General features: G+C 43.1%; 2 protein-coding genes, 1 long non-coding RNA gene and 1 other non-coding gene across 6 annotated transcripts in view; 1 reads left to right on the forward strand and 3 right to left on the reverse strand.

Annotated features, from left to right (window-relative positions):
- Window positions 1–4,505, forward strand: part of LOC121698485 — a 17,976-nt gene extending 13,471 nt beyond the window's left edge. The window contains exon 3 of the long non-coding RNA XR_006026771.1: window positions 4,493–4,505. This is a non-coding gene — a long non-coding RNA (uncharacterized LOC121698485). The remainder of the gene's footprint in view (window positions 1–4,492) is intronic.
- Window positions 4,506–6,558: 2,053 nt separating this feature from the next.
- LOC121698483 (kidney mitochondrial carrier protein 1) lies at window positions 6,559–17,728 on the reverse strand. Its single transcript, XM_042080624.1, has 9 exons — window positions 17,499–17,728; window positions 17,219–17,366; window positions 16,892–16,986; window positions 16,361–16,446; window positions 14,676–14,771; window positions 13,789–13,913; window positions 10,979–11,117; window positions 10,466–10,546; window positions 6,559–8,405 (listed from the first exon to the last, which is right to left on the reverse strand). The coding sequence occupies exons 1-9, from the start codon at window positions 17,560–17,562 to the stop codon at window positions 8,364–8,366; spliced, it is 876 nt and encodes a 291-aa protein (XP_041936558.1). The 5' UTR covers window positions 17,563–17,728; the 3' UTR covers window positions 6,559–8,363.
- Window positions 17,729–18,105: 377 nt separating this feature from the next.
- Window positions 18,106–18,178, reverse strand: trnam-cau. Its single transcript has one exon. It is a non-coding gene; the product is annotated as a tRNA-Met (tRNA).
- Window positions 18,179–21,168: 2,990 nt separating this feature from the next.
- The window catches only part of LOC121698481 (collagen alpha-1(XXVIII) chain-like), a 30,484-nt gene continuing 25,959 nt past the window's right edge, over window positions 21,169–25,693 (reverse strand). For all 3 annotated transcript variants that reach the window (XM_042080621.1, XM_042080623.1, XM_042080622.1), the window contains exons 29-37: window positions 25,585–25,665; window positions 25,069–25,104; window positions 24,876–24,912; window positions 24,549–24,724; window positions 23,972–24,350; window positions 23,134–23,537; window positions 22,731–22,860; window positions 22,276–22,467; window positions 21,169–22,000 (exon numbers count right to left, since the gene is read on the reverse strand). In XM_042080621.1, the coding sequence (XP_041936555.1) occupies window positions 21,993–22,000; window positions 22,276–22,467; window positions 22,731–22,860; window positions 23,134–23,537; window positions 23,972–24,350; window positions 24,549–24,724; window positions 24,876–24,912; window positions 25,069–25,104; window positions 25,585–25,665 (1,443 nt within the window). In that variant the 3' untranslated portion in view covers window positions 21,169–21,992. The remainder of the gene's footprint in view (window positions 22,001–22,275; window positions 22,468–22,730; window positions 22,861–23,133; window positions 23,538–23,971; window positions 24,351–24,548; window positions 24,725–24,875; window positions 24,913–25,068; window positions 25,105–25,584; window positions 25,666–25,693) is intronic.

Genomic DNA, 25,693 nt, shown 5'->3' on the forward strand with positions numbered 1-25,693 from the left:
TTTCTTTTTCTTTTTCTGCATTTATTCGTCTCGGAGAAAAATGTCCTGAGGGGTCCCAGGGGTCACTGACAGTCTGCCTTTTGTGTCCGGGGGTCTTGGCTTTGGCCTCATGCTATTCTCAGATACCCTAAATATAAGTCAGGTTATTAGTTAGGTTTCCAACAGAGGGTATAGATTGCCTGGGGATTTCTGACCATAAATTGGATTGCTAATCTGAACCATGCCCTGACCTCTTTGCCAATTACTGCCCGATGTACAGTACAACTGGCTACACACAGCTGCGTTGAGCCGCACAATATATTGCCATGAAAGTGTGTTATTTTAAATGCTTAATAGCGTGGCCCATAGTGTCTTTGTGCCAATGGCACAACCCCTCTTCCACTCTCTCTTAGGAATACACTGTTCCAGGCCTATTTCTTAGAAGACCACAGTGAGAAACTGTGGCTCAGAGCAGCTGCAACCGGCCATTACGGCTCAAAGGGCCTTTGTTGTGTCTTGCACAACGCATTTGCGGGAAAATGTGTAGTCAAGTTGTTGGTCGCTGCCACACAAACACACAGTCTTGAACTGCTAAAAAGTCTTTTTATGATGTTATGCCTCTTGGGGATGGGTGAATTGGTACCCAAGAGATAATAGAGATTAGCATATAGCCTGCAGGGCTGTATAGTTCATTAAATAATAACTTGTGAAATGCACAGTACAATGGCCACTTGAGGCAAGATGCCAGTTTTCATATTGTGACTGTATACAGGCAAGTCATAATCATAATTAGAATGCGACTGAGATGTCTTTGAAAGGTCTAAGATGTGGGTGACACTTCCCCTAATTACATTTCTCAGAACGCAACAGAATGTGTGTCGCTTACACAGCCTTTCACTATTATCGCACAACACAGGGTGGCTTACAACACCATGTAGCACCCAGGCAGCTGTCCTTTCAAAACAGATCATATAAGAAATCTTTGAAATGAAATCCATGTCCAACTGCGGGCTGGCGATGGCGGCTAATATTATTACATTGAAAATCCGACAGACAAATGGCTCAGTCATACTTTTTTCCAACATCTTGTGACCAGAATATGAAATTGTAATCTGCCTACCCTGCCAATGCTGTCATCTTTTAATTTCATGATCCTCAGTCGCTTTGATGGGGCGCTCCTGTATCAGCGCTCGAGCTGCAAAGGATGACAGAGTGTGTGTGTGGCACAATAATGCAACATAGGAGTTGGCCTGAAAATGTGTGTTTTGATCATCTACAAAAAAAAAGAAGAAAAAGAAGTCGTCTAAACCAGGTCAGCATGTCACACAGAATAGCTATTGTGCCAGCAGAAGGCAAATTGGTGTTGACCTAATTAAAGTGAGTGAGTGCGGTTGGGTCGCCGCTCATCCACACACCAAGTTTACACTCATTCGGGGGAAATGAATTACATCCACATTAGCGATTACACTCAGTGTGTCCTTCATTGTTTTTTTGTTTTTTTTTGTAATGGCATCGACCATTAACAGACCTCATATGACATGACCATCGACCATTAACAGAACCTCATATGACATGGATGCTTGGCTGTTATGACTTTCGAAATTGGGATAAATTTCTGAAGAATGAATGTTAAGGGCAACTGTTTAAAGGGACACCAGGCAACGTTTTCGTGTTAATTAATCATCTTCGTAAGTCGGTATATGGTTAAATGACCATATACCGGGGCGAATGAAGGCTGTCTCGCCCGCCCCTACTGCCTGTAGGAAGAATATCCCACTTGCAAGTTCGGTGTATTCTACCCGCTGACCGAAGCAGGATCAGTTTACAGCACAGAGGCAGGCTAACAAAACGCTAGAGATTGTTGCAAACGTGTGTATAATGGCAGAGCCGGCGAAAAAGCAGCGAAAACCCTTGACGGAAGCCGCAAAGAAAAGGAAAAGAGCTTCAGACCGAGCGAGGGGGAGTTTCATAGAGAAAAAGCATCAGGCTTGCCTGGTGTCCCTTTAATCCAGGGGATGGGAGAACTCTAAAAAAATTGGTAGGGGTGTGGTGGGTATGTGTGCAGGAGAAGGAACATGCCCCCCCGCCCCCCCTGAAAACAGCTTTTTGTCACCATGGCGAGTGCCGTAGCGCATCCCACCAGCATCGCCTCCCACCAGCATCGCCTCCATCACACAAACAAACACACACATACACTCTGCTATCCAACTGATGTTTGCATGCTCAGCTAAGCTCAAGGTTAACGGGCAAACCTTATCCGTCAAACACCGGCCTGGTGCCATTGTAAATGCAAGCAAGTGTTTTTTCTGTGTGTGTGTTTGTGTTTATATGTGATGTTGATGGTGCTTGTGTGTGTTTGTTTTATATGTGTTGTTCTTGGTGTGTGTGTGTGTGTGTGTGTGTGTGTGTGTGTGTGTGTGTGTGTGTGTGTGTGTGTGTGTGTGTGTGTGTGTGTGTGTGTGCGTGTGTGTGTTGAGAGGTTACAGAGATGGAAAGCATTCAGACAACTATCACCGCGTCAAGGGCTTTTGCTGTGATTCCCCATGACGCAGCAGTCAGAGCAATGTTGTAAACTGCGTCTGAAATACTGTTGTTGGTGCCCTTCACACGGCTACAGAGGTCAAAGTGAGAACTTTCTGTTTTTTAAAAGTAAGCTTGCAACTACACAGCATGCACTATTCGTCTTTCAGATTTACTGTCCACTCCATTCAACTAAGTAGTAAGTCACTGAGGAACCTGAATGTGTTTGTGAACAATAATGTTCACCAGCCACTGAGAACCGTTATGGTCATCAACTCAAGCAGCATTAGTTACATTTACATTTAGTAACTTAGCTGACGCTTTTATCCAAAGTGATTTACAAAGGGAAACAATCAAGACTGATGCATTGTGGGTTATCTGTGCTTCTCAAAGATCACTGTCTTGCAGGCAATGGCACAAGGGCACAGGAAGATATATATATGTAGCTGGGGGAACAGATATATAAATAGCTGGGGGAACCCCTTTCCTCACCACCCCTCCTTGTTAATAGCATAATGACTTGCTCATTTCCCTTCTGAGATCAAGCAGAACGAAAAAAAAATACAAAACACTGTGACTGTCGACTGTAAAAAAAAGATTAAAAGCTCTGCATCAGTGGCCTAAAGAAAGGTCGCTCTTGTTCTTCGTTAAGTGCCCTCCACTTTCACCTATTTCTGCTGCCCTCCCTCCCCCCCTTAACTGGTCACTGTGTGTCTTTCTTTTTGTCTTATTATTATTCTCTCCTTTTCTTTTCTTTTCCATCCTTCGTCTCTTTCCCTCAATCTGGGCGCTGTCCCCTCTCTCACGCCACGGTGATTGATAATACACACACGTGTGGATCTCTGCCTCCCGCTGACAGCGTGGACTTGTCTCTCGTCTCTCGCTCTGTCTCTCACGCACAATAAAGATTGATTTCACCACGCGTGGGGCCTCCTCGCCCCGGCACACTGTGTGCGTGGACTAATGTGACAGGAAACAGTGTGACGGCTCTGGCTCTGGGAGAGTGTGTCTTATCGGGTGCTGGCCAGCTCCCCATGTGTCTGTGGAAGTAGAGAGAGCTTTCGGGGGTGGTGCATTCTCTCAGCATTCTCTCTCTCTCTCTCTCTGTTGTTGTTTTATCTTACTCCTCCTTGTCTCACTCTTCAATTCATCTGTTCCCTTTTCTCTGAAATATGCCCAGGTAGAAGCAGGTGCAGCTTTGGTACGTCCGGGATATGGGTCTTACCTGGGCTGGTTATGACTCCGGGCCCTACCAAGGTTGCCCATCAGAGAAGAAAATGTAAAGAAAGATCTTATTTATTATCTCCTTAGTTTATCAAAGACAACACTGTGATTAAAAAGCTATTTAGGCCTAAATATCATACTTCTTAAATGTCTATGTGGTCCTAGTGTTTCCAGTGGTGTTAAAGGAGACATCTCAACAGGCTCACAAATCAAGTTTTTTCTCATTGTTTGGACGTCTCAATATTTTTTACTCAGTTTCTTTTTCAAGACAAGCTTGGTGTTGGGGATGAGGCATTAATCCTTTTCACACATAAAAGTGCATTTAACTAGTCGATATGACAAGAAGACTGTTCAAAGCTGTCGTGAAGAGGGGCTCTCTAGGAATTCCTCTTTCATGTAGATTAAGGTACATTTTCACAATAAAGTGCCTCGTTTTTGTGTCTCAAACTGTCCCACTTACAGAATTTTAGGAGAAATATCTATGATGGAATTTATACATAATTGAAACAATAATGAGATCACATATGTCTAAAGAGCTTTCAAAGATTCATCTCTGAGAACAAACATTTTCCTGGATGTCTCCCCTGAGACTGTGATGTCTGTGGCCAACTAAAAGCTCTAAAAGTGTAAGAACACGACTAGTCTACAATGCAAAGGAACATGGAAGTGTAAAAGAAGACTGGGGTGAATCTGATGTGGTGAACGTCAGGTGGAAATTGCAGCAGTATAAAAGTCCATCGGAGTGAAATCCTCTGAGGCTCATGCAAAGTGACCAACTGAATGTGGATTATGAAAAACAGTAGCACTTTCCAAAAGGATACCAGTACATATATAAGCATGCTCTATTAATCATTTGTCCCACGTTGCTCTTAAATCCAATCATTTAAATGAGTGGCACTGCAACGCAAAAATGATGACCAATAGAAGTGATACTTCTGAGGTAGAGGAAAAGACAAGAGCAAGAGAGGGCCTTAATTAGCAACAACCTGTCAATTGAAAGATTTAACAGAAAATAGAGGTGTGTGTCTAGTGAGATGTCGCTGCCTTGGGGCAACAGATTTTCAGCAGCGCATTTATCGCTTTGCCTTTCAAATATTTATATCTCATCTCACACGGAGGCCTTTATTCGGATAAAGACGTTTGTGCCTGAAGGACTCTCATATGCGCAAATGAACTGAGACTTCCTGACAAACGCGTGAAGAGTTAGATCGCCCCCTACTGTCCGTAAAGCGCCATAGCAGAAACATCTGAGGAATCTCCTCTGAGAGGTAGTCCATCTCTCGAGAGCCTGCCCCAGCAGTTGAACATTCACGACTGGAATCGGTAATCAGACCCGTGACTGCGCACTAGTTCGTCTTCGGCTTTCAACTCTTTGCAATGTGGGTCAAACACTTCTCTTAGAACTTGGAGGCCCCATCCTACTCAATACACATCATTTCCTAATCATCCACACACCCACGTACATTAGCGAGTTGTGATGGCGTTTTGATCAGTTTGATGCTGTGTCCATTGGCTGACACCTTATAGGCATTCAGGAAGGGTTTAAAGAGGACTTGAACTGCATACTGTCATGAACGTGTCATACATATCCTGTGTATGCTATCCTCATAGGCTATTTGTATGCGCAACAAATTGATAAGATTTGTGATAGTCCCACTGCAAGCAGATTTTAAAACTAGATTGAAGTATGTTAAAGTATGAATTCACATTGGGCCCATTATTTTTACGAGTGAGTCTTTTCTTTCTGGTATTGCTGCTGGCACACTTCATTACTGGAAAAAAGCTAGGCATGATAGGCCTACATGGTTATGCATTGTTTTTTCAACGAGTGCCCCATGCATGACCATATAGGCCTATCCAGAGCAAAATCATAGCCAAGACAGACCACACTTCAAGTTTAAAAGTCTCATGTTCATCCAGTTAATTAACTGTCGTGGGGGGGGGGCTACACTCACAATAACGCAATTTCATGGGAGCTTAGGAATCATTTCCATTAAGTCTATGGACCAAGATACCCCAGGGTATCGGATAAAGAAGCTGGACTGCTGAGTCTGTTCTTACGGCAAAACATCTTTATTTCAAAAAAGATCTTAATAATGTATAAGCAACACGGCAAACAATATAGCGTCTCAGTGCAGTACGAAGAATCAGACACTGCAACGGTGCTAATAAATCCCCAAGCATAAATTTAAAAAGGAATCACAGAGGGTTCATGACAATAGCTTTTCGTCTTCCCCTGGGTAGTCGATGCGCGCCAGAAAAAGTGGCCTTTATGTGGAAAACTGGGACTCCTCAGCAAAATAGAGGAACAATTACTTCACACGGTCCTTGAATTATTCATAAATCATTGTGGGAGAGAAATTGTCATTCGAAATAAACAAGCTTGTTCTAGATTTGAAGTCCTCTAGGAGGACCCTGGTTAGCACATTTCATGAAATGCATTCTCCGCACTGCAAACTACAGCTGAGACATCAACTAACGCTGCATGACTTGGCCCATCAAGCTATTAAATTAATTGCCATTGTGGATTTTAATACAACTCAGAGGCTCTAAGTGGCATGATAGCCGTCTAGATAGGAAGGATGAATATCTACCTGTGAAAAGTTGAACCACTGCACCCCAAACAGTAGAAAACAGGGTGTGGTCATCTCATTACTTGGATTGGCTATACGATATGTTTAATACTGTATGCATGTCATGCCTTTAACCTACCACGGTCATGAGGATCTGTACTTCAGGCCCTCAAACTTTGGAATTTAAGTGGCATAAATATAACTTCATTGATCAGCATGTTAGTTACATAATTCATATGGTCAAGGACTCAAAACAACCATATATGGTTAACAGCAATAATTTATTCAGAATGATATTTCAACTTGTCATGATACAAGCACACAGATTCATATTCCCAAATCTTTCTAAATGTGTTTACACCCAGGAATACTTTCCACAGCTTTGGTCATCTTTTAAATGGTCGTTGCACAGTAATACTCTTGTCTCATGACTGCAGCTCACCTTCACTAAATAGGATGGCCCTGGACAGGATGTACCCAAGACCCTGGGACATTTGAGCCATGTAGTTGTAGGTTATAGGGGTGGCCCAGCGGGCCTAGTAGATTTCTGCCCTTCTATCTAGCTGGTGGTGATGGTGGTTATATAACACTACTTGAAACAAAACACCTCCAGCTCTTCAGTAGGGCATGCTGCAGCACACATAGTTCTTTTGAGAGGCTAGCGCGCGCACACACACACACACACACACACCTAGTTACAAGACACACCCACCAAAACATGTGAAATCATTGTCAACAGCAAAACAGAACGCTCCGTATCAGAGGGGAAAAAAAAAAAAAAAAAAGAAAAAAGGGTCAAGTGCTCCAGGTTCAATTGCATACAGCCAGTTTACAGTAGTCTCTCGTCCTAAGGTCAGCATTTCATGACCAAATCTTTGTTAGACAATAAGAAAATGTTGTTGGACTATTTCATAGTGCTCCTCAGGTGACCTTCTTGTGATCTCCCTACAATTATTTTTTTAAAAGTTTACAATGAGGACGTAACATTAAAGTAGTGCACCAGAAGACTAAAATGAATTGGCTGAAATGCGGTACAGAGGGGTCAAAGAGTGTGAAACTCATCTAAAAGAAAAGAGCAAGGCACATTGACATTCACGTCTGGACCCTCTAGACATGTGGCAGATAATTTGGATGAATTGAAGGATTGGGATTTAAAATGTCTGAAGAAATTAAATCGAGTATGTACTCTGTGATGAAAACTGCTAGATAAGTTAACAATGTGACACTTAAAAATCACAACAAACAAAAACAAAAACACTTATGCTTTGGTCCTTTCAGAAAGTGGCAAATTATGATTATTATTTTTTTATCTTTGAGATTTAAATAAAAGAGTGTAGCCCCTTCTTTATAGGGCATCCGATGAGGGTCACTCTAATTTCATTCCAAAATTAGTTTGGGGAGTGTGTGTGTGTGTGTGTGTGAGTGTGTGTGTATGGGGGGGGGGGGGACAAAATAATCTAGCTGACTAGACTTTGTCAACACGTCAACACATTCTCTGTTCCATAACAGAGCACAATAAAAATTCCCTGTGTGTTTGTACACATTCCATATATTCTGTCCTTATCTCCAGCTCTTATCAGGCGTCACCTGACAACCACACAGACCCCAGCGAGACCGGCGCGTCACTCCCTCGAAAGCCGCCAATCAAACACTGCTGCCGCGGTGGAGCAAAGCCGCATCCAGAAATAAACTTCTCTGGAGGTTCGGGTTCTACCACGGCCTTAATAAGCAGACAGATGTAGACGGTGTGGGGTAGACACGGAAGCCTGGCGTATGTAGAGCAGCACGCCAGCTATGCTGGCGCAAGCAGCCATGTGTGGGGGGGCACTGTGACGAGGTATATGCCCCTTAGCCTGGGTAGCATAAGGGGAAGGAAGGCGACACTTCTGACAGCTATGGTTGGCAGGGTGGGCAGACAGGTGGGGCCCGACTGGCATGAGATGGCATTTGGCTACCTTGGTCAATCCACTCCATCCCGGGTTCTACGCCCGGTACGGTTTGGCGAGGCATTGCCGTGCCACTCTCTTCTACTTCTCCCTCTCCTCTTCCTCATGGTGATGAAGCGTCTTACACGTCAATCTTTTTCAGCTGCTCGTAGGTGAGGAAGAACTGAACGGTGCAGGGTTAAGGTGTAATACATGACATACACTGTAAATCTTGCATATAATTAAGCCTGAAAAATGGGTGGGGTAACTAGCCAGTTGCAATTTGTCTGACTGTTATTGCGATACAAGTCAAGCTTCAGTTCAGCCCTACATATAATCACAAGATACAGTTAAATTAATTATTGCCAAAAAAACACCCAGTTGCGTAAGATCTCAGGTTTGTTTGTAACTGTTTGAGGAGGGAAAAAAGCAAGACTAAAATGTATCCCATAAATAAAACAGAAAGACACAAGTGAGTGCACCACACAGTCTACAATTTGCTGTGGTTGCAACAATCAAAGAAACAAACAGTTTTAGATTTCAACAACAAATGCAGTGTTCCTGCATTAAAGCGAAATCTCCCCACCCCCTGCCAAAGTCAATGGTTTCGATTTCAGAAATCAGCAAAAAGGTAAAATGTCTACCTTCCCAGTGCTGCATGTCACTATGGATAAAAGCAATGAATAAACACGAGTGCAAATTAAATCAGTTGCAGAAAGCTGTCTGCTGTGAGCGCATGTCTACCAACTGACTGAAGATTTTAAACCGTTTTACTTGTGCAGCCACTTCTATGACCTTAAAAAGAATCATACCTCACTTTAGGCAACAAACTTAACACATAAATAAACACATTTAGCTTTTCTCCTGGTCTCCTATGTCTGATATGATCATCTTGCAGAAAATACAGGGTCTGTGTTTTCATAAAAAGCACCAATGAAATACGTACAATCATATGGAAATATTTTGTATCAATGGTGTGTAGGGCTGTCACTTTACGTTCGAAAATAGATTGCAGAATCGATTGGACCAAACACCACAAGTTTCGAAAACTAAAATAGGGAATCGATTTTAACCAAATATTTACACTATTAATTTTAAACAAAATAAACAAATAAAAGATAGATGTAACAAAAATTCACAAACAAGAACATAAGAATATAAAAGAATTCCGAAGTGCAGTAAACATTGCGAAAGCTAAAAAGAAAATTCCCACCAATTTTACGCACCGGGAACAGCTGTTTCAATCAGCTGCTGTGCTGCTCGTGTTTTGCCAAAAAATGGAGGACAACGCGATCAACCTGTGCGACATGTAGAGAGACGAGTGATGGGCCCTAATAACTTGAGGAGTTCGATGTGGAAGTACTTCGGATTTTTGGTATATCAAACGAAGAACAAAGCGGTAGGCTACGCAAATTGTGCAATCGAGTTCTACGTAGGCGAAATTTGTTTGACATTTCTAATCGTAAACACAGACACAGAGTAAAACAGCACCTAAACAGAGTGCAGGAAACTGCATGTGTGACGGTTAATCCTCTTTGTTTTGTCATTCCCGCACTTCCCCCTTGAATTTCTTCATAGAGAGTCACTAAACTTCACTGAATAAACGTCACCCTCTTTCTCCTCTCTGGCTCTCTCCCTAAACTGATCCTGGGTCTCACTCTTACACAAGTGCGTCAGAGCTAATCTCTCCGGCCCTTCAGCAGGACTGTACCGCCCATTGTTGGTAGCTCAACTCAACCTCTCATTGCAGTCCCTGGTGAGGGGCCCCTCTCGCATGAGCTGAGGGTGTGTTATGTAATCATTATGTAATGACCACTCTAGGAAAAAAACGTATAGGTCAAGGTATAGGCACAGGGGGTTAAGTGCATCACGCCTCATGCCACACAAGACAATGTATGTACGCATGTATGTCTGTTAAACAGCTGATGAGCATTAGCTGTTCTGGTTGATTCTGTGAGGGGCCTAAAGAATATTCCTAACACCTGCACCCGATTACACACAGGAAGTGCACTAACCAGGCAGATTATTTTCCAAGTGCAGGTACAGGGTAAATTTGTGCTGCCTCTTACACACACAAAATGACACCGATATGAACGAGGGGGCGGGGGGGGGGGGGGGGGGGGGGGGGGGGGGGGGGGGCCGGGGGGGGATAGCCTATGGGGTAGGATTGCTCCCCAACATAACCAACCACCACAGACACACAGACAGACACACACAGACGTAAGCCAGAGTGGAAAAGGATACAATGATGTTCCATGGTCCCAGTCGCAGCCAGTTTGGAAAGAAGCCCTTGTAGAGAGCCAAGAACCCTTCTGATCTCCACGTCTGTAGGACACAAGAAAGACAGTCAGTCAGCGGGGCATTTCCCCATCCTTAAACGACAGAAAGTATCACTTTGAGCACTCTAACTCCTAGCTACCGAATGCAGAATATTCGCAGCTCGTATGCTGTGACACTACGGCTCACCCTATAATCAAAGAAACTGGCTACATCAGACATGCGAGCAGCGCATTTGTGCATAGATTCAAGATAAGACCCCCCCCCCTCTATTTCTATCTTTCTGTGGCACGTATGCTTTTCCAACATTATGCATTCGTTCAGTGTTCAGTGTAGCCCAGTTGTTCAACAAACGTTCACCATATCTTACTTGGGTCGCCTCTGTTTGGACCCATCCCTGTTCTAAACCAGATAGCCTCTCTCTGGGAGGATTGTGCTGGTTGATTGTCTGGTTGGTTGGTTGGTTGGTTGGATGCTTACCTGCAGCAGGCAGTCCAGTGTGCCCTTGTACCCTCCACATGTGCCATCCAGCACCACCCGCTGGTTCATCATGCGGGTGCGCACCACGTCGATGGGGTTGGACGCCAGCGCTCCTGCCAGGCCGCACGCAAAACTGGACCTGCAGAAACACAGATTCAAATCAGCGATTTCAAGATCAACCTTCAGAACAACCACAGAATCAGACCAGCAGAATTATTAAGCATCAGTCAATCACAGAATCATCTGGTAGATGAAATATCAAAAGATCAACCAGCAGTCGTTAAACATTTTTTTGGCAGTCTGCCCTAAGCACTTCCACTGTTAGCCTTTAGACTGGAGGCGCTGAAGCTGGTGAAAACAGACTCTGGGTTGAAATCGCTCCGGAATTATGCTTTAAGAAAGCACTGTAGCTTAACAAGAGTATTTACACATTCAGAGCCCGAAGAGTCCATTTTCAATTATTGACTGATTCATGTATTCATCTCTTTTCGTACTCATAACCTCGCCTAATGCTGCACAAAAGAACACAGACTTTCCATCATGAGAAAGACATGTTAAAGATAACAAAGTTAACACATCAGCCAACAACTTAAAATGCCAGTTTGATGTCCACCTTCTCTGCATGTTTAATATTCAAGTTTGGTTTTGCTTTCATTCCATTCTTTTCAGGAGATTGGCATCTGTGACGGTTAACTGAAGCTCTCTGGCACCCGTTCAGCTCACCACAAAAACAAATGCCCGGAAGTATGAAATCAGCCTCACCCAAACCACATTTAAGCAGCTCCCACCACTGCATGTTTTAACACGATTGCTCCAAAGTCACAACCACACTATTTACCCTGATTTGGTTGTGCATAACCTAGACACAGATGGTTGGACTGACAGATTACTCAGATTTTAGATCACATCCATCACAAAGATAGAGTGCTGAGAGGGAGAAAAGAAAAGCACACTTGTTCACTGTGCCAAAGTTCAAGTCCATGTTCATTGTTTGTGTACCTGGGCTTCACGTTGGCATTTAGCCCCATCACTATAGCCCCCATAGGCCTGTGAACCGACTGGAAAAGCCAGTCAGCGTCTCCCTCGTTAACTGCTTGGAATGCATAAACAGGTCAAGCACTCTGCCCCTCCGTCATGAGATCAGTGGCAATTACAAAATCTGTTGCGTGCACAAACATGTACCTAAAGAAACACTACCATCCAAACAGCCCATTGGGGTCAAACGTCAATTACTGATGTTGTGGTGGTTAAACTTCCGTGAAAATCTACCCACAACCACTTGAAGAGGTCAGGGAGATCCTCATAGGTACAAGGTATTTTGCTGTAACTGTTAGGCAGTCCAATTGTTACAGTTAAGTTAAGTAATACTACACAGAATTCAAGGGGGAAAAAAAAAAAAAAAACACGAGCCTAATAATGTGTAAATCTGACGACACGTTCATGACCTGGTGATCCGCCGTGAGATGTCATAACATTCTTCTGTTAATCCCATTTTCCCCTCACTTTCTTCCATGCTAATCCCTGGGATTGCACCATTACGAGAGTTTAGCAGCAACACCCAAATGAAGAGGAAGGCAATCACACATAATTACCATTCCTTCCTTTCTCCCATTAGCAAATATTAGCATTAGCAAGACGAGCACAGGACATGCCAATTTAGGTACCTTCACCCTCAATTGCCTCCAACAAAGGCAACTGTGTGTTAGGCTGAATGTAGCAAGAGATTAAAGTAGTTTATTGCAAGTGTGAAACAATGGAGCATGTGCGGTAGATCCTTGTACTAGGAGTGTTACACAAATAAGAGTACATGTTCCCTATGCTTCTCTGAATAGAAGCTACTAGTAGATAGTAGTTAATAGTAGTCAGCTGAACTCGATGGAACCTGACACTGCTCAATAGATGATTAATCTGCTCAGTCTGATTAAAATCATCAATCTGTCATGTACCTACAATGTGTAGTTTAGCATATTCTAATCCCGATACATATAAGACCTCATCTCTCTATCCAGCCAACACCAAGCAGATAGCCCCCTTCTATATGATCTGTGGTTCTGTTCAAGAGTTCCTTCTCTTAGAAGGGAGGTTTCCATTGCCCCTGTCTGGTTCAAGTTCAAGTTAGGTTCTGTAAAGTGCTTTGAGACATATTCATGAAAAACTGGATCAATAGCATCATAACAATCAGGTCTGAGAACAGCCAATGTTAATGCTAAAAAAAAAAACCTGAATCCTCTGTGCTCAAAGCAAAGAACAAGCCACCCAAAAGGTTTGGCACGGCTCGGAGGATAACAGAGCTTCACTACACCCCTCAATCAGAGCAGACCAGAAAACACTTGCCAAGAGCCTCAAACATGAGAGCTGGTTTCGAGGTGTGTGCAGGTGTATGCATAATATGAAATACATGAGCTACTCTACAGGCTTGGAGCAGCTCAGAGAATAACAGTGTTTCACCCCATCCATCTTTCATGGGGATGAAAGAGACTTAATCTTCACTCAGACCTGCACACATCGGCAGCGCATTAGCTTTGTACAGGTACCAACATAATAACATTAAAATATAGAATCCTATCTGCAGGTCTACAGATCTCAGGGGTGCTTGTGAAGTCGTCAGACAACGGAGAAAGAACTGACCTCTACTCCTTTGTCATTCAAATCCCTATTAAAAACGGAGTCACTTGTCTTGTGGGGGGTGTGTGTAAAACTATAATCTGTGGGTGTGGTCTTCCTCCTATGACTGCGATTCCTTTTGCGATTTGGAGAAATAGGCCCCGTTTCTGTCACATATTAATTTGAACAAGCGTGTAGGAACTCACAGGAAGTGGGTGTACACAGTGTCCCCCATGTGGCCAGAGAGAATCAGGTGCTTCTTGGTGAGGTCATAGACGGGAAGCTCGACGCCTACCACGATGGCAGCTCTCTGGGCAGTAAGGGACACCCCCTGAAAAACAACATTATTAATTCTGGGTGCTGTTAAGCGCCACACACACACACACACACACACACACACACACACACACACACAGCAGGGCTGTATGAGCAAAAAAACAGCCCTGAGGAACGCTACCCGTCACACCTATCCATCCATCACCTGGTTATGACCTGGGTGACATTCACCAGCGAGGTAAACATGGCAATCACAGACAGACAAGAAAACACATTTCGCAGAAACGTGAGACGTGAATTTGAATATGATTCGTATCAAGTAGAAGGCTAAAGTAAAACTTGGATGCTAAGCCTCTATTCTTTAGGCAATAAATCCCACTGATCCCTTTAGTTTTACGCGTATATGTATTGACGTTGCCAAGCTTGTTCGTTCTGCTGCTCGTTCAGTGTTGCATTTTAAAATAAATGTTCTATGAGTGAAATATATTGCTGTTGCTCTTAGTTCTTTGGGATTTAAGTTTTCTGTTCAAGGTGACAATTCGGCTTGTATTTATTTTTCCCTCTTTTAAACTGGAGCGAATTTGAGCGGAGTGACCTGACGCGAATTTGAGCGGAGGAACGGCCGAGTAAACAGCCACCTGAGCGAGGAGCGGGATATTTGCATCGCTCAGCTCCACTCACTAGCTCTGGTACACATACAAATACATGCTGTATGTGTTTGCATATGCATATGTGTGTTTCAGGTTTGAAGGAGCATGGAAGTTTGCATATAAATGTGTGTACACACATACAAATACATGCGTTCCTGCATGCTTACCCTCCACAAGCCCCTTGTTCCCTCCTGCTGATAGATGTTAATGAAGTTTCCAATCATGCTTCCCTGAATGAGATTTCCCTGAGCCTGCATCCGGATCTAAAATAAAGATGACAAAACAAAAACAACAACAAAAACATATGAGGAGATTGCCAGTAAGTCTAAAGACTGGGACAATAAGTTACACATTCAAATGGATAGCACTGCATTCAGGATGCTATGTACCTACCCATCTCTACCATAAGGATCTTGGGTAGGTTGTAAACACACAATGCAAACAAAGTTACAACATCTTTTACAACAAAGACACTCAAGCTTTGAAGACCAGTCAAGGACACCCCTTTCACTGTTTACATAATACAACCACCACAACAGCCTAGTGAGTTATTGAAGACCAGCGCCAGCCATCGTGACCACCAGGCTGGGGGTAGATCCAATAACCCTTTGGCCCTGAGCTGCCTCCATATTTATGTGCCCGTCTGAATTTATGCCACTAAACCTTATGAGCGAATGCCAAGCTCTTTAAAGTGGGCCATGCCCATTAGTCCTGATCTCTTTACACAGATATACTTGCTCACTTCTGCAAAGTGTTCTTATGCAGAACATCTAGAATTCTAGAACATTTAGTTACTAATATGGCATTGTAGATCTTATTAGATGGCTCGTCGGAAGGGGTTTATCCTACTAATAAATTGACGTCTTATGACTACTTGAGACATGATTTACAAAGCATACTTAATGTAACTGATTAAGTCAAAAAGCTGGGCTGTTCTTGGACCGTCTCCATTCGGTACCGTGCAGGAGAGCCAAAAGAACTAGTGTGTCCTGTCTGCGGTATTTAATCTGCAACTACTTGGAGATAGATAGATACTTTATTGATCCCCAAGGGTAAATTCAATATTTCCCAATATCCAGATCGCCTAAACAGTCACCAAGACACCGTCCAGCCTCTATTTCTGGAAGTGTATACCAACCAATATTATACTGCATACACTTATAATCCACTGTATATGACATAATGGAGTAAGCCAAGTTAGTCACCGAGACCAGCAACTGGCAAGAGTCAATCAAAGGAATTTCTACTAGAGGGTCATGAAAAGAACACACTAATATTAGCAACCAATGAGTAACAGACTGTTCCCCCAGTAAAGGCCAGGCCTCTCCCCACAACCACCCACCCCTTTTAGCCTTCTACAGATGACCTTGGAATCTTGTTAAGGTCAGGTTTCCGTTTGCGCACTATTAGAGATGTTTAAAAGTGTCTTATCGGTAACTTTCAGTGTTAGCAAAAATCTGATGTCAACTCTAACTGGAAAATCCCAATTATGAATAACTCTAGCAATCATGCAGCATAAGATGTTTACATGAAGAAAGAAATCGTATATATTATTATTTCATAATATGGCTATGAAGTAAAGACTAGTATACTCTGAAGTAGAACAAGGTTAAATTATGCACAAACCTAGCAAAGATTTTTAACACCTTGCCACACCTGGCCATTATAGGCAGCCTGATCTAAAAGACTGAAACGGTCTGAGGAAACGGACAAGAGCAGAGCCAGCAAAGACGTGGCTCAGATCCAGCCTCCATCTATGGCAGGAATTATTTGCTCCTGAGTAAAGTCATCGGAGAGCCTATGGACACTGATGACTAACAGTTCAGCTGCACGCTAAGGTGAGAGTGTGTACCTTCAGGACGTCAGTGGGGTTAGCAATGGAGGATGAGATGACACCCGAGAAGACTCCACACACCACATTAGTCAGCAGTGTCTCATCTAAGGGAGATCAGAAACACACACACACACACGTAAATATCAATGATATTAAATATCAATTGAGACTTTTGATAAGGACAAACAAAAGGAAATCTGTAAACATGCAGTAGCCAGGTAAGAATTTGTAGCTGTGGCAGAAGAATCTGATTTAGTTATCTGACTTAAATGGTCTTCAGTCCAGCCTAATTCCTGGACTCCCAATTGCTTATTTATCTCTTTATGGAATTGAGGAAGACGTTGCATTTGCAGGACAGTAGGAGACTTCTTGGATTCCACATTAGAACACTGGGAGGCGGTTAGTGCAAGATTCCATCACCACTGAAACAGTGTAACCCATAGACTGTATATAGTCTATGGTGTAACCTTAACCACCCTAACCCCCAACCAGTGCGTGGGGATTAACGTTAGGCCTAATAGCTGCAAACCCAATAACGTTATTACTCACCGTCTGGACTGTCCACCAGCAACCTTTTGAAACTCTGGTATGTGCCAATCTTAATCGTGCCGTAGGAGGCTTGTCGTAGCATTGCTGGTGAAATTCTACAAACAAAAGTGAACTGAATTACAACACTGGAAATCAAATCATTCAACACCTTGAGCCACAGTAGGCCAATTTAATGAAGCGGCTTGTCTAACTTGGTTAGCATAGCTAACCCGGCTTTCAAAAACTCAGGCTCCATTTTCAGAGTGACGGCAAATATAGCATATTTAAGCGATCATTTTCCAAACAATACATCGACATTATTAAAACCAATGGATGTACTTCTGTTACCCAGAATACATAGCTCGAAGACCTTCCTCCTTGCATATTCGGCCCATCGCGTGCAGCATTCCCCGGTAGCGTATCTCTTTGTATTTGCTATCGCAGACTTGCCCCTGGACTTGAAGCCGGGTTTTGGTCACGTCAATTGGAAAGGTGCCTGAAACACAAAATATGTGTTGCAATGACATTACATTTACAGTTCCTAAAACAGTGCATGCCAAGGTATCACTGTGCTATTCTGTATGGTGTTCGTCACTAAATTGCACGTTTTTCTCTAACGTTAACTCACCACATTCAGCCGTAACCGAGGCTAATCCTCCGAAGATGAATGGTTTCCAATTCGCATTCGACATTGTGACGGTTCCGGTGGAAAACAGGCAATTGAGTAAACTAAGAAAAAATGGAATTAATGTCCCACTGAATGCTGGCACACTTCCTCTCAGACAATAAATAGGCTACCGTAAGAAGCGTGTTTCTGACTGCTCAACGTGAAGTGAACCGTGCACAGTGGGAGGACTATAACGTTATTGCATCAGGCACTCCCCCACATGTCCCTCCCCTCATAGGTGGCGGGAATGCCGACGACATTAGTTCACATGATTGCCCATTAATGTGAGCGACAAGCGGTATATGAGTTGTGTCAACTTAAACCTTTAAGCGCTTTTTAATAACGTTAACGTAATATTTTACAAAAAAAAAAATTTGGTGGGAGATAATTTGACTGTCTCTCTGTACTCTGTTTTGAATAATTTCAAATGTACCGAGGATGTTGAATTCAACTGTTTTCTGGACATACTATAAGCAAAGATTGTTAAGGCCGAGAGGACTACCGGTGGATTTCATGAGGTTCTCTGTATTTACTATGAACATGGCAGTGGAAAAAGGATATCTCGCCCTGCCCCGTGTGAGGCTCGAACTCACGACCTTCAGATTATGAGACTGACGCGCTGCCTACTGCGCCAACGAGGCGGCTGAAACAGAGAAGAACATACCGGAAGTTGACTGTAGAAAAGAGCTAATGTTCTCTGCTACTTATATGTAAGACAAAAGCCTCATTAAGTTGCCATTGTATTGCTCTAAGTTTTCCTAGAACTTAAAAAAGGACATGCACGACGTTGACGGAAAGGTTAACGCTGTTTTGACATTTTTGGGGGATGTCCTGAAATAACAAATAATGCAACATGGGATTTATTTTGAGACACTAAAATCGCCTGTGAATCAGAATCAGGATTATTTGTCCCACACAAGGACTTTTGTTTCCTGTGTAATTCACTGAATGCAGGCTACATGAATACATGCACACACAGACATTCTCTGACACAACCCATATTGTCAAAATGTCTTCAAGCTATGTTGTGTAGCCTATTTGTTGTTCATTTGTTAGATATATGTATATCACTTGTAATTAGTTGAAAAACAGTAAATGTGTGCAAATATAAAGTGGTCAAGGGAGTGACAGCTAGGTATTTCTCTAGAACCAGTGCCGTAGACAGCGACTAGAACCAGAGCCGTATATGTATCTCTATGTACGGCTCTGTTTAGAACAATGATATAGCGTCACCTTGTGGCTAAATTAAGTATTACGGCCTATTACGGTGGTTTAGTGTGGAAATGCTACATCCTACATCCATTAGGCTACCAACAAATATATATATAAAAAAACAAACAAGCAAGATAGAAAAGCTTTAGTCGACATCTATCTTGACTAGTAGTTTTGCTGACTGACATATCATCCAGTTTTCACACTGGGAGGGCATACCATATTTTCGCCACTAGATGGCAATACTCTATAGGCTTATACAGAGCCATATATAGAGATATATAGATATAGAGATATCTCTATATACGGCTCTGGGCTTATACGGCTCTGACAGCGACAGTTAGGCCTGTGGATTTTGTAGCTCTGCACATTCGGAACTCATGGTGAACGAAGCGATAGGCCTACACAACACAGCTATGTTGTTAATTAAATGTAATAAAGATTATATTAAACAAACCATATGTGTTTTCTTGATTAGCCTACATCACCAGAACTGAGGAATACTTCAACCAGTGGGATAGGAACAAAGTGCAGTGCCAGTGCCAGACAGTTGATTTACATTCACATTAGGCTACGTAGCACCTGTGTCCCGATCTGACTTCAGTTCAATGAAATCCCTTTTTACGTGCTTGCTTACTTTTTAAAGTAGGTTATTTACTAAGGTGTAGCTTTCTCCTTGATCGGTGCTGTTGACTGCATGGCTCAACCTAGGCTCGAACCAGCGGACTCGCAGACACAACACATCGGACTGGGACATTCCAACAGTGCTGAACATCCATATTGCCGAGTATTGGTGGTCTGATTTGTCTTAAGGTTAGGGGAAGCCTTTTATAGAGATTTTTGGTCAAGGTCTTACTGTCGACTCGTTTGGCCCTCAGTTAACCTGTGTTGTCGACATCGCAGCTCCGTCCCAGGCTCGAACCCGCGACCTGCAGCACCAGTAGCCAGCTGAACATCGCCCCTGTCATTCTTGGTTGCACCTTGGAATATGAATGGCCCTCTTAACCAAGATAGCAGAGCGCTTGCTGAACTTGACTCAGTGATAAACAAAATTTAAGAATACATAGCTGTTATGTTAAAGGGAAACGTGGCAGGATTTCCCCCTCTGCTGGAGAAATTGTGCATTATGCTATTTCAAACTGTGGGAAAAGGTAACTATAAAGCACATGGATTTGTTTACAAGCTAGTGAACGGTTAGCATAAGTTTGGCAGAACTATGTGGATGTTACAAGGTAAGAAACACGATTTAAAACTAGTTTCTTGTTTCTCACTTCTCTTTCCGGGACAGTAGTCTCAATGTTGCAAGGTTGGTTTTTCGCCTGAGGACGCTAGGCGCAGAAATAATTCAGTGGAAATGCATGGATTCCAGTTTCTTCCAGTAGCAGCAACTGGAATCCATGCATTTCCACTGAATTATTTTTGGAATCTGATCCCTTATCATACCTGTTCATTCTTACTCGTTGCTCGACTTATCGTGACTAAATTCAAGATGGCTGCAAACGCTAAACTTCGTGAAGATACTGTCTGTATAAATCGTCTTGTAAGTAAACTACCAGTGCTTTTTCAAAGTTCTCAATGTCTCGTTTTAAATGTCAGGGCCCTCGGAAGTCTACCAATGAAGTGTGGAGATACATTGAGCCTCGTAAATGGGTGTAAAACAGTGATTTATTTGCATGGCTAGCCCGATGCCGAAGCACCACTACTGAAAAAGTTGTTGGTAGCATCGGCTAACTAGCGCCAGATTTTGGAGTGCAGGGGACAAGCCGAGATGGGCTATGAGACATACGTTCACACTCGGTATCATGTTTCGATACACTTTAGGTCAATATCACACCGGAATTCTCCTTTAAATTCACACCTAAGGTGGTCACAGAGCTAACGGTAATGATCCATTAAGCCTACATAGCACCAGTGTCCTGATCTGATTTAATTCAGTATACAAAATATTTCACAAACCAAAGCTGAAACTTCATAATTCAATCAGGTAAGCAAGGCACTACCATGAAGTCAAAACTGGTAGCCCTACATAGAGACGGGAAATTATCATCAGTCATACAATCTGACTTGAGTTTAGTGACAGTTTATTTTCTTTTCTGTCGGTTTAGGACTTGGCAAGGGCTTGTTTCATTGCAATTACATTACAGAGGTATGCAACTCTGACATAGCTAACAGACAAGGCTTTCCTTGGAAGCACTGTGACACATCTGACTCTTGTACCCACTGGCACTGGATTCAAGAAAAAGATGGAATGAGCCTTAGAAAGTGGTGAAGGGAATTCCAAAGGCCACATAAGAATTCCAAAAACACCCTAGCAAAAGAATTCCAAAAACAAGCCCTACCCAGAACTGCCTATGCCCACTACCCAGTGGCACCGTCTGTGTTCTTTCCTGTCTTAGACACCAAGTCACAACACCATTACTAAAATTTAAAACTCCATTTTATTTATGAAAATAGGGTCAGGAAATACATTGTAAAACACACATACTCATGTACAAGAATGCAGCTCAGGGTCTCATGTTATTGTAAACATCTCAATAAAATAAAATTCCAAGATTAACTTGAGCAGTGTTGTTAGATTCACAGATACTCAGAGACTGTGTGTGATGCATTTATGTGCATGTTTGCTGGCCGGAGACATTGTGTGTGTGTGTGTGTGTGTGTGTGTGTGAGAGAGAGAGAGAGAGAGAGAGTAATATGTTCTGCTTTTATAACACCTTCCCATCATTATTATGTCACTTCCCTTATATTCAAATTCTCAGAGAACCACAATGTAAAACTAGACTTGCACGAATGCAGTATCGCCCTGGGCAAAATGGGTGTATTACTGGCAGTGTGTGTGTGTGTGTGTGTGTGTGTGCACATGTGTGTATATGATGACCTTAAAATTGTCTTGGAAAAAGTATGCAGATGACAAACAACAACTCATCGAATGATCACAGTACTCCATTCTTTCAATTCCAAACAGACTCCAGTGAGAAAAGATACAGTATAAAACATACATAAAAATACAAACAACAAGTACAGTTTAGATATGAAAGTCAGACATGACTATCTTTACTAGCCTATATGTGGACTGACTTGGTGACTATAGTATTTACACAAGGCCCAATCGGCATAGTTAGGACTGGCTTGTTGGAGCTGCGCTGACGGAGGCGTTGTTGTGCCGTCTGCTGCCCACTGTTGCGGAGGGTAGCGACGGACGAGGTATAGCAAAGATGAGGTGTTCCGACTGGACCCTCTGCGTTAGCCATCTATGAAAACAAAAAACACATATACATGCTTTAAGCCTTTCTTTTTGAGTATATACTGTATGTGACAGAGAGACTTACAGTGTATGTTTAGGGTCCATGCCTGTATACTGTATGTGTTTGTGTGATAGTACATGTGTAGTTTAGAGTGTGTGTGTGTGTGTGGTGTGTGTGTGTCAGACAGAAAGATAGAGTAAGAATGCACATCTGAGTATCTATGCACGCAAATGACTGTGTGTGATGTGTGTGTGTGCGTGAGAGAGAGAGAGTACACATACCTGCTTTCCTGGCCACGCAGGTCTTCTTGCACTCCGCCTCAGTGTCAAAGCGGTTCCGGTTCCCCTCGCAGCCTCCGTACCAGAACTGGGCACAGGCGTTGGCCTGCCGGTCGTAGTACCAGCGGATGATGTACTCGCGGCACGGCCCTGGGTCCAGCAGCAGCTCACAGCGTGGGTCCAGGGGGATGACCTCTGTGCCAGAGACAGGGAATTACAGTGCATCACAAATCAGAAGCACTCCACACATGCTGAAATAACAGTAGACTCTTACTGAAAGAATAGATGTATGTGAGTGTATGTATTTATAAATGTATGTATGTATGTATGTATGTATGTTTATGTTGTATGAATGTATGTATAGTAAGTAGGTAGGAATCACACAAACATAGACACACACAGACACACCATTTAGATAATAAAAGTTGGTTGAGGCTGAAATGCCTGAGTGTGTGTACCTTCAGGGAAAGGGTCTTTCGGTGCTGGGACATAGATAGTGGGTGTGGACGTCCTGTTGACAGATGTCCTGTTGCCATGGCTGTGGATCCTGGTGTGTAATTGTGTGTCACCGGTGGCAACACCACCATGCTGTTGTACACACACACACACACACACACACACATATGGATATATGCACGCAGACACACGAGCATACACACACACAGATATAGACATGCACACATGCAAGCATGCACACACACACACACACACACACACACACACACACACACACACACACATGAATGCATGCACTCACAAACACACCAACACATATACACACACAGAGCAGGAACCATTAGACAAGATAACACTACACAGGTGCTATCATTTTTGTTATGGATTCCAAAATGTCTGACTGACCTCTGTGGTTTTTCCTCCACTGCTGACAGTGTGCGAATGGTCTTGGCCAGAATGCGTTCCAGTGTGTGTACCTGTGTTTGCACCGCTATGGGTTCCGGAATGGGTTCTTGTGTGTGTTCCACTATGGGTTTCAGAGTGTGACGATGTGTGTGTGCCTCCGTGTGTTTCTCTATGTGTAGTAATGTGTGTGTTAGTGGGCGATAGAGGGTGTCTCCCATTTAGCGTATGTCTGTTGTTGTTTTGGCCGTTGGCATCATTGATCCGGTTGCGGTGGCCGTTGTAGCCGTTGTAGCCGTTATAGCCGTTGTTGCCATTGTATCCATTAAGGTAGCCATTGACACGGTTGAGGACCAAAGCGCCGTTCTCATCCTCACAGAACTGATTGACCATTTTAGATTCCAGAGCTGGGAGTGAAAAAACAGATTGCATACTCTTAACAGGAAAGCTAAATGGAAAACCGAATGCACCCAACCGAATGCATGACTGTTTAAGGCTAGCATGAAAGCTAACTACAGATGGATACACAGATGTTGAAGTTGAATACTGAAATAGTGGGGCAAAACCAAATCATGTAGTTCCGCTGAAAGCTACATTTTGATGGAATTAAACAATGACGTAATGAAGATTAGAAATGACTATTCTGTAAACATAACATCTGTCTTAAGGTAAATTGAAATTGCCTCAATAAAGGCTGGCAAATATACCAAAAAACTCTAACACAACACAAGTGCAGGACCATGAGCAATTTGACAAAAAGACCAGTGGATTGGATTAATGGACAACACTTTTAAATGGCACTTATGAAAAGTTTGTTTGGCCAGGTAGGCGGACTGTTTACCTGGCAGTGTGTTGAAGTCATCAATGAGGTACATGTGCTCGCTGTCTGGGTCGGAGGCGATGAGGTCAAGCTCACGGAGGAACTCCTTCTGCGTGGGGTCACTGGCGTTGACAATGCCCAACGCGTACATCTCCACGTTGGCCGCGTGTGCTTCCCGGACAGCTATGTCCAGCTTGACGGGGTCGCGTGTGTCCGTCTGCCCGTCAGTGATGACCACGGCCACCTTGCGCACGCCGTGGCGGGCACTGTAGAAGGCCTGTGTGGCCATGCGTATGGCAGTGCCCGTGAGAGTGCCCTCGCCCATGTAAGGCATGTTGCGGATGGCCTGCTTGACGTCCTGCTTGGCGTTGTAGCGTGTCAGGTCAAACTCAAGTTTGGCCTGTGGTTGAAAAATAGGTTGGTAAATTGGTAGAAATACAAAGTAAAAATACATTACAAATTTTAAAAGAAATCCATTCTGTTACAATTTACAGACTTGGACACCGAGAGTGTGTGTGTGGCAGTGCAGAAAACGCATAATTGTGGCTGAATGTGTAATTGATTTTCCTCTTGGGATCTGTAAAGAAAATTAACTGACCTCATGACTGTAGAGGACCAAGCCCACACGCGTGGCATTACGACCGATGGTCACACGATCCACCAGCGTCGTGACAAATTCCTTCACGATGTTGTAATTGTCAGGGCCCACACTCTCCGAGCTGTCAATGACAAACACCAGCTCCATGGGCACCTCCTTGCACTTGATGCCACAGCCTGGAGACAAAGGACAAACAAACAAACAAGCCGCCAAGGTCAAACAAACAAAAACAAAGCGTCTGAGATTATTCAGGAGCCAAGAACTGACCATGTGATTTCTGAAAGCTTAATAATGCAGCTGAGCCTGTGTAAATGAGTGTATGGTTACCACAAATCTCCTTGATCAGCCTGATAACATCTTCTCTCTGTTTTGGATCAGAATCAAGTTGCATGAGAAATTCTGAATTAACTTCCAACAAAGAATATCGAAGAAGTATATGTTCATTTCTTTAGCATTTACTGTAAGTAGCTGTTACTGTGTGTTTGTCTACATTAATATTCAAGCGAGTGGATAAATGTACCGTAAGGCCTGCTTCTCCTTTTACACCAGGTCTTCCCTTAAAACACAGAAGAATACATACAAAGTGATCATGTGCATGCATGTTCATGCTCTGTTTCATAATCAGGCCTCTTATGTGCTTGGAGCAACTTTTCTATTGGTACTAAGACAAGCATACAGTTATCAATAAGCATTTCAAAAACGAGGGTGACATCTACATTTATAGAAGTTACTGAAGTTACTGAACCCTTAGTAGGCCGTCTACACTATAGACTGGCATACGAGGTGTGAATGTTACATTTTCAATTAAATTTACTTTGCTTCAAGTATATAAATGTTATATGAGTATAACAAGCATTAGTCTTATAAATAGTCACACCTTGTTGTTTTCTATAGAACTTACATTCGATGCATATATACATATATATATATATATATATATGTGTTCTGAGGTACTGTACAACATAGTATGTCAACATAGTGTGTCACTGTGCTTTTCGCTGTGTGTAATATGCTGTATGGAGCTACGAGTACATACTGATTCGCCAGGAGCACCAGCATCTCCCAAGTCTCCTTTAATGCCCTTAAGGCCTCTCTCCCCTGAAGAACCGCGATCCCCCTGAGTGGAGAGTGGAGAATATAGTATA

The sequence above is a fragment of the Alosa sapidissima genome, chromosome 23, assembly GCF_018492685.1.
Source record: "Alosa sapidissima isolate fAloSap1 chromosome 23, fAloSap1.pri, whole genome shotgun sequence".
Lineage (NCBI taxonomy): Eukaryota > Metazoa > Chordata > Actinopteri > Clupeiformes > Clupeidae > Alosa > Alosa sapidissima.